General features: G+C 42.3%; 1 protein-coding gene across 2 annotated transcripts; it reads right to left on the bottom strand.

Moving 5' to 3' along the window:
* Positions 1–221: 221 nt before the first annotated feature.
* LOC136484601 (glutamate--tRNA ligase, cytoplasmic-like) lies at positions 222–7869 on the bottom strand. Of its 2 annotated transcripts, none has more exons than XM_066481633.1 (7): positions 7712–7862; positions 7174–7334; positions 6660–6756; positions 6418–6571; positions 5257–6332; positions 4715–5179; positions 222–945 (listed from the first exon to the last, which is right to left on the bottom strand). In XM_066481633.1, the coding sequence occupies exons 2-7, from the start codon at positions 7308–7310 to the stop codon at positions 727–729; spliced, it is 2148 nt and encodes a 715-aa protein (XP_066337730.1). In that variant the 5' UTR covers positions 7311–7334; positions 7712–7862; the 3' UTR covers positions 222–726. The 2 variants fall into 2 exon arrangements, with proteins under 2 accessions (XP_066337730.1, XP_066337729.1); XM_066481632.1 differs by having other exon boundaries at positions 229–945; positions 7174–7315; positions 7712–7869.
* Between the last annotated feature and the right edge of the window lie 1301 nt (positions 7870–9170).

Here is a 9170-nt window from a genome sequence, read left to right as displayed (position 1 = left end):
TGAAATGAATATTAAAAGTGTCAAGCCAAAAATGAGGAGGATATAAGGAATTGTGATTTGGTTTGACCATATTGATGTTGATCCATATGTCAAGATATATTGCTTTTTTTATGTATCTAGACATAGTGTATATGTAAGTTCATAGCAAAAGCCTGCATTCAAAAACCCAAAATGTCTTATAATTTGGAATAAAGGGAGTGCACGTTGCAATTTCTCAGGGTTCATAAGTTTCCACTAGGAGCCATTGAAGTATTTGAAGCTTCTCAGATGTTGGTGCCTTCTCCAGTTCAACATTGAAGCATTGCTCAATCAGTCAGTTATGCTAATAATGTTGCAAGCAAAACCTTTTCTAATACATACCCAACCTTTGGTCAGGCTCACCAGCGCACACTTTCAAGTGGTCATCGCACTTGCTTACCAATCCACAGCAGATTAAGCGCTTGGATGCTTACAGAAAAGATAAGAGTAGCCGAAGCAACTAGCCAACAGAAAAAACAGTAAATGCAGGATTCGAACAATTTGCTAGAAAAGTATGGAAATAGAAATAATTTGGTAGCTTCTACTGGTTGTGTGGCAGGATGCACCTGCCCATCTAGCACTGAACAAAAATCCATGGCATGTAAGCCTCATTGCAGTATCAGGTTAAGTGTCTAATGCGACAACATTGACCATGGAGCTGACAAATCAGTAGTTCCATCATCCATGTGCCCATCAGTGGCACGCCACCTAGTTCAGCGAGGCCTGCTGTCGACCATCTGGGATTGCAAACAGAACTACAGGTTTTGACGACCTTATGAATGGGGCATCACACCTGTAGTAGCCTTTCCTCTCGATCTGTATGATCTCTCCACGCTTGAGGTTCCTCATGTTTGCATCTCCGAGGGCCAAGGTCTCTCGTCGAGTGCAAGGGTTAAGATTCTCAAGGAAGTCTTCATCCTCCTCCAGCTGCCAAATGATGACCACATAGTATAATTCAGTGCCAGTTCATTAAACAACAACTAAACTGTTTGAGGAAAAGCTTAACAGGAGGCACATGTTGCATACTGCAATGTCCATTCTAAACCTGTGGCACAGATTCACTTGCAGCGGCTTGCCAAATTTCAAGGGAAAATCGAGCAAGACTTGTGAATGCACCTGCAGTTTGGCTGTTTATTTAGAAGATGGACATCTCTACTCCTATTAAGACGAAACTACAATCGTCCACACCGTCACTTCGTTCTGCCCCCGACTTGCGAGTGCCCCTTGACTCCCCACATTCTCCCCGCGCCGATGGGTGGGACCAGGCTCTCTCTCTTGTCCCCAACTCAACGTGCCTCCCACACCCTCCACGATCCCATGCTCCCACCCGACTCCCCTGCGTCTACGAAAAGCTCCCCTCCCGACTCACCGCGTCTCCAAACCCTAGCCACACACCCCTCGCCCTCGCCCCGGAGGCCGCCATACGCCCCTCGCCCTCTCCCCGGAGGCCGGAGCATGTGTCGCCCTCACCCGTGCGCCCCCGACACCGCACGGGGTGCTCCCTTTGCCTCGCCCCCGACGCCAACGCCGCCTCACGCCTCTGCCGCCGAGCGGCCCCAACGCGTACGCGCCACAGGAAACGGCGCCCGCCTCTCCGCCTCCTCCTCCTGTTCCTGTGGCGGCGACGGCTGCGGGTACAGCGGCGTGGGCCCTGCCCTACTCGACGGCACCAACCCAGGCCGCCAAGCCTCCCGACGCCAGCCACCAGCTCCAGACCAAGTTCTCGCATGTAATCGTCCGATCTGGCCATCTTCCCAAGATCAGGTCTGATTGAATCAAGTTTTGTTCTGGAGATTCGTATCGTCCCAGTGTACAAAATTATTTGTGGAAGGCAGGGCCATTTGCTAATCGCATATGATGATATGATGCAGCTGCACATAGGTCGGTGAAAACCTAGGTCTTTGCACCTGCATTTCTATAGGCAGAAGAAAACCTAAGGTCTATGTACTATGTACTGCCGTACTGGCAAATACTGAATTAGACAATGCCTACTGAATCAGACATTGCCGAGTTCGAATATAGTAGGTTCTGGGTAAAATTTCCATTTTGTGCTAAGGCTACCCAAAAAGGTACGGGTGAGTGCCTTATTTGCCTTTCATTCACCTTGTTGATTTGGCAGTTCTCTAGATGACATGATCATTTTTCTTTCATTCAGCATGTTGATTTGGCGCTTCTTTACGTCTGTATTTTTCTTTATCTCATATTTAGGTAGAGCATGGAATTTGTAATATATATTTCTCCAAGCAGTCATGCTGTGATATTCTGAATCTATGCATACTCTATGAATCTTGCTATTTCAAGTTTGCAGAAAATGTATTCAAGCTAAAGATCAGCACAGACTGATCATGACATTGTTGAGAAAATATATGGCACTCTATGTATGGTTTGATGCAATAGTTCTCTTTTTGTACTGTTCTCTGAGAAAATAAGCTTTGAATGATGATTGGCCTCCATTGTCAACCCATGGTGGTAAGAGTCAAGCAGAACTGAGATTGGATCCTTTCTGAATTTAAGTTGGGGAAAAGTTGTACTAAGACGACCACTAATGTCATGTGTTTAGGAGAAACTGATACATACTAATTTAGCATTGAACATTGTAGCAGTGTGTTTTTACTCGGGAGTTAGATGGGCCGATCAATAGTCCAGTGTGGTCTTTTTATTTTTATTTTTTTAATTTCATCAACCGGTATATGGATTGAGGCTCTAATTTAAAATTATCATTCTTTTACCAAATTCAGTTCTGAAACAATATCTTCAAGTGAAGATTATACTATACCAGTTCAATATGCTTGTGCCGATATGTTAAATATCCATGTATGTTTGGTATATTTCTATGATTGTGTACTGTGCAGACCAGCATATGGGGTATGGACGGAGACTAAATGATTCAATTAACCTCTCCTTTTCTTTAGTTAACGTGCTGCTGGAAAGACTAAAGTTCCTTGCAATAAAGATGCTGCAATTTGCAATGCACAATTTTTTATTGCTACATTATGTACTAAACTGGCTGTACATTTCTGCGGGTGATTTTCTTGGACCCCTGTAACCGGGGTGGCATACTGGCATAGGAGGCCTACAAGCCACTGTCCATCGAGGTGGTGGAGTTTGCACTGCCCCGGCCATGGAGGTGCGCATCAGGATCCTCTTCACTTCGCTCTACCACACTTACGTTTACTTCTGGGAGGCCATGGTATCTACTGATGACTCATCCCATTTGTAACGAGTCTGTTGAGATGCTTGGTGCAGCAACTTGAGGCTGACTTGCGCCTTATTGGGGACTTAATTTCTTTCTTATAGGGGCAGACTCCCTTGTTCCCTAGGGTCTTCGGTCATGAGGCTACAGGAGATGTTATCTTCCTGGACTCACTTTATTTTCTTGCGGTCTGCAGATGTTTAAATTGAATTTTACAGTCTCCTGCTTCTATTCTTAGTTACCTTATATATCGTTGGTCGTCATTTTTTATTGACACATTAGATGCAGAGCAATCCTGGATTCTAGACAATATGTGGAAAGAGCACTAAGAAAAAGTTTGTGTTGTTTGAGACTGCAATCCGAGCGTCCATGCACAGTATGATGACCATGATATCTATGACCGGTAAAGGTAAAGATGATGGACCATGGAGCCTGTGATCTTGGCTGTGATGTCTTCTCTTTGGGGTATGATGCTAGGGTTCACCTAGACAGTGTTCACAGCTTCAGTTATGAAGATGTATCTCAAGGCACCTTACATGACATGACTGAGCATTATATTATTTATTAATTCAGTGAGCTTGTGTACTGCTGACAGCAAGATCCAATTGAATGAAGGTGAAAAGATAGACTTGAAGAAATCCGTGGGAATTTCGAATGCAAAAATGCACCTTACATGACATGACTGAGCATTATATTATTTATTAGAAAATTTGTAAAAATGCATAGCAGTTTTTGTGAATTCAAAAAATAGATGGCAAAAAGGCATTGGGTAGCTTTTTTTTACTATATTTATTGAAATCTTGTTATCAACATATTGAGATGGTTTGGACATGTTCAACGGAGACCTCCAGAGGCACCGGTGCGTAGTGTAATCCTAAGCCAGGATAGTAACGTGAAGAGAGGCAGAGGAAGACCGAAGTTGACTTGGGTAGAGGCAATAAAAGGAGACTTGAAAGGATGGAATATACCCAAAGACTTAGCCTTAGATATGAGTGCTTGGAAAACAGCTATTCACGTGCCTGAACCTTGATGGCTTCTGCTGGGTTTCAACTCTAGCCTACCCCAACTTGTCTGGGACTTAAAGGCTTTGTTGTTATAATTTGAAATAAATATGGTTTTTTGCTGTTTTCATCATAGCTGTTGTTTTATATAAGGCCTAATATTGTACCGAGTTACTTGTTAGTTAGTCTTCTAAATCATGGGCTGGTGCTAAATGGTTGAGTCAATTCTTTCTACAAGAGTTGTGTTGTCTGTATATGCAATCAGGCAAAAAGACAAGTTTGTACTAATTTATTTGTCTGTTGATTTCGACTCACTTTTTTTTCTTATTCTTATTGAGCTGAAAAATTGAGGCTCCTGACTACTATTACTGTGTTCAAAATTTTGGGACTCCCGTAGCAACGCACGGGCATCTGCTAGTCATGTGGTTAATTTCAGTGTATTTTTGTCCTATTGCACCATAAAGGAAATAAGATATGAAGGCACTTTGGTCCAAGAACTTACCTTTTTCTTGCAGATGAGATAATCGAATTCCACCAATGAGAGGGGCACTAGCTCCTCCATATCTGCTAACCATGTGATCTTCATTCTTGTTGTCTTCACAGAGCCCTCAAGATGTAGTTCTCCAACTAGTTCAGTAATGACTCCACCCTCCATCTTGATCTCGTTAATGATAGCATTCCCCCAGTCCATTAGGGTTACTTCCTCACCCTTGCTAATGGCAGACACATCAGCATAATCTAGCCAGATTCTGTTAGTGAAGGTTGTAGCCTTCTTTCCAGCACCCTCACATTTCTTGTGCCTTGGTAAAATTCGAACAAATGGCTTCTCTGGACCATTAGTGAGAGTAAAGATCACACGCTGATCTGTTAGCACTGCAGTATGCCTTGCGCACACTGGGTCAATTATCTTCTTGTTGATTGTCCAGAGTTTATCCCACTCCATAAGATTCAGATTTTTCGAAGCACCCTTCAACAAACAAAAATGGATATGAAATCAGGAACATCCAGTAAATATGAACATAAAGCACAAGCAGATACAGTTACCTGTTGGAGTATAAATTGTATCAATGCCTCAACTTTCAAGCCACGACGTACTATGCCTTGAACAGTGGGAAAACGTGGGTCAGTCCAATCTTCGACTTTCTTGTTTTGTACAAACCAGAGAAGCTTCCTCTTGCTGAGAAGAGTGTAAACCATATTCAATCGGCTGAATTCATAAATTTCCACTCTCCTCAACCCCATATCTTGAAGAATTCGATAATATTGTGCATTCCTGTCATGATATTCACTGGAACGAAGAGCATGTGTCACTCCCTCGAATGCATCGACAAATGGGCAAGCGAAGTCATATGTTGGATAGACCTTATACTTTGAACCCACACGATGGTGAGGATCGGTATTACAGCGGTAGTAAACAGGATCCCTGAGCGACTTGTTAGGATCCTGCATGTCGAGTTTGCCACGCACACAGCACTGCATACCCCTTTCAGTTCCATTAACCATCTCTTTCCATAATGACAGATTTTCTTCAACAGTATTATTTCTGCACCTTGATTCAATACCATCCATCCTCTCTTTCCTCATTTGCTCCTTTGGTGTGTCATCAATATATGCTTTCCCCTGCTTGATCAAACTTTCAGCCATTTCCATTAGCTTTGGGAAATAATCAGATGTGTACGTGACAGCATCGTATTTGATCCCCAATGTCTCAATATCTTTCAGAAGGTTCTCAACAAACTCGTTGCTTTCTTTTGAAGGGTTTGTGTCATCAAATCGAACTATTAGGCGCCCTTGATATCTTTCAGCAAAATATTTGTTCAATAGTGCAGCCTTTGCATGACCAATATGGAGGTACCCGCTAGGCTCTGGGGCAAAACGAACACAAACTTGTCCAACTTTTGCACCAGGGAGGTCAACTTCTGGAGCTGATGGGTCCTTTGAATCATGTACCTTTTCCTTAAGGCTTGGTGCAGGAGATTTTCCGATTCCTCGTTTCCCAACATATGCAGCCACAATTTCATTTAGTGTATTTCTATATTCAGCATCAATGCTACTGAACCAGCGGACAAGATTTTGGTATTTCTTTGATTTCCTTAGACTCTCCCACCGTTGACCAATCCCTGAAGAAAAATGACACAATTTGGTAAACGTTACACTGCCTGGAACAAGCCTTAAAGAAGAATGGTAAACAAACCCAGAGCTTACCAGCAAGATTCGACCACACTGCAATGTCAGCAACTGTCAGACCATGACCGACCAGAAAGGTCCGGGAAGCCAGGTATCCATCAACGAATGAGCAGGCATTTTCAAATTCAGAGCCTGAAAAGAAAGTGGGGGCATAATCAAGCCATTCAACGACCTGCAAGTTTATTGACAACATCAATTCAGAATAATGAAAAGTCGTGAAAATAGGGTAATTTTCTAATAAGCACTTGATCACAACATACATGTCCAAACTCCATGTTGTTTTTCCCAGAAAAGCTAGAAAAAGATGCACTGCGGGCAATGTAATGGAGAATTGGTTTGACACCATGGAGTGATTCTCTGTACACAGGCAAAAAAGATGAATGCATGAAAAACACATAGTGCTCAATCTTTTGTAAACTTAGAAATTGACACATAAACATCACAAAACTGCCGTTAGCCCGTTACTCAGTTGCAAGCTCACATCAACATAGCAAAGTGAAATCCTAGTTGATATACTCCCAGGGATCATAGTGACCCATTTGAAAGAAAAAAAAAATTGCTGCAACAATTAGGTGTGTACATTTAACAGTCCAGTGATCATTTTTCGTTTTAACAACTGAAAGCTAACATCAATAGGATCCCCACCCATGACAACTGCTGTCCCAATGCTAAGATATCATACAAAAATTACACAAGAGCTGGAAACACTTTACCTGAAAGATTTTCTAGAAAAATAAAAAGAACATGTACCAGAGAAGACAAGCAAGAACTTACCCAGAACCAAACTTTAGGATGGGTGCAGAGCCCGTAGCAAGACTAGGATCAACGGTCAGTGGTACATCTGCAACCTTAGCCGCACAAATGATGGAAATTGGTGGGCTTTCTTGGGAGAATGCCAACTTTGCTTCCATTGACCCTTTTTAAAACAGACAAACGTGAAATCAGCATAAATCAACACATTAGCTTGGCAGCACAAAGTGAAAAAAATGCAGGCTACACCTCTTTAGCTTTTTCCTTTGCATGTTAACACAAGAATAAATAATAGCAAAGGAAAACCACTGATGGCGCAAAGATTAAATATGAAATCAAGCACACAAGATTGATACAAGCAGTTGATACTTCAAATCAGGAGCGGAGCAGACATAGGACATGGGTGTACACATGACATGTGCAACTGATTTTTATTTTATTTTTGGCAAAAATTCGAAGTAAGTAGGGTCAGATTCGAATATAGATAGCTTCAATTAGGGATTTGGGCTGCTCGGTTTCGTACGTCTGAAAGGGAAGAGAAGAGGGCGGGCGGCGGGCATACCTGGTGGGTTCTCGTCCGCTGCGAATGCCAGTCGAAGGGCGGCGGCGCTCGCCCGGTTCGCCTTAACGCTCAACGAAAGAAAAGAACTGAGGCAGAAATAAGGAGAGGGTGTTTTTCTTTTGCTTCGTCGAAGGCAACGCAGCGACACGCGGGCCGTGGGCAACCGGCCCCCAAGTAAAAACCAAAGGGTGGACACAGGACACTGCCGTTGGTTTTGATCATAAACCGTGTGGAGAAAGTCATTTTAGACGACGAAGGCACCCAGTCGCCCACCGGAATGGAATTGGGCAAAGGCACGTTGGTCATTGGACTCTTTTTCAGACAGCACGGCGCTGGAACCTTGTTCCGAGATGTTTTTGCTGTCCAATAAGAGTTTCCGAGCAGCACAACATCCTTATGCATCTATTTCATATGTCTTTTTTTATACTTTCCGGTTCTATTGCTACAAGCCATAAAAAATATTCAACAAAAAATTAAAACAAATCCACAACTTTTCCTCCTATGCTCTGAGTTCCGATATTGATAAGAATTCGAGCTCTTATTGCCACAAGAAAGGATTGATGGTCTAGTCCCCGAGCATGAAGTCAGTGGATTAGAGTGAACTGACCTACTAATAATCCAAAGGACTGAGGAACTTACTTGTCCTTTTCTAGTAGGATTTGTTGTCTTTGGTACAGTACTCTTAGAACGAATCCCTCCATTATTATTGTATACAACAAAAGTTTTTGGTATATTGTGTCGTCGATTTTCATCTCAACAAAGAAAGAACTCAAAATAAATGAAAATAAGATTGCTTGTTGTCATGTTACTCTTTTTGTCAGCCTTGTGGAGCTTTAGAAAGGAGAGATTTTGAATAAAGTAAGGATAGGGATAAGGCACGACAGTCGCGCATTCGAAAAGCGCGTGGTCCTACCCTGCGCAGTGACTGAGCGGACTGCATGTGGGCGAGCCGCGCCCCTACCCTGCGCAGTGACTGAGCCTCACGCTCATGACCAAATCAGCACATGTACCCTGCACGGAAATTTAAAATGCTATAGCTTTTGAATGTTATATCCGTTTGCGCTGGTAGGTGACAAGATAAACAAAACTAGACCTCACTTGTCTATGTTTCAAAAATTCTTATTTTAGTAGCAATTTATGTGTAAAAATATCCTAAAGATTTATAAAATAAATTGTTACCATGTAATATTAAACTTGCTACTCAAAAATAAACTAAAGTTTTTACATGATATGCACATCGATTGTTATCATGCGAATATAATAAATTTGTTATATAGTATTTACATAAAGTACTAACCCCTAGAAGATAATAGCGGACCAAAACCAGACAAGCTTCCACCTAGAATGGCAATTTATTAAAATAAACATTGCATAAGTTGCAATTAGGAGGCAAGTTATTTTACAGCACATTAAAAAAGCCAGAAAACATGACATGCTGGCAACTGGGTGCATTTATTAA

Source organism: Miscanthus floridulus, chromosome 1 (genome assembly GCF_019320115.1).
Source record: "Miscanthus floridulus cultivar M001 chromosome 1, ASM1932011v1, whole genome shotgun sequence".
In the NCBI taxonomy this organism is placed as follows: domain Eukaryota; kingdom Viridiplantae; phylum Streptophyta; class Magnoliopsida; order Poales; family Poaceae; genus Miscanthus; species Miscanthus floridulus.
This window is presented reverse-complemented; position numbering and strand designations above follow the sequence as displayed.

Excerpts from the sequence above, each read along its gene's own strand:
- LOC136484601 (XM_066481632.1), bottom strand. The coding sequence starts at position 7,310 with ATGGAAGCAAAGTTGGCATTCTCCCAAGAAAGCCCACCAATTTCCATC. Across the intron at positions 6,572-6,659 it reads ACAACATGGAGTTTGGACAT|GTCGTTGAATGGCTTGATTA; the intron begins GTATGTTGTGAT and ends ATAAACTTGCAG. Across the intron at positions 6,333-6,417 it reads AGTGTGGTCGAATCTTGCTG|GGATTGGTCAACGGTGGGAG; the intron begins GTAAGCTCTGGG and ends ATTTTTCTTCAG.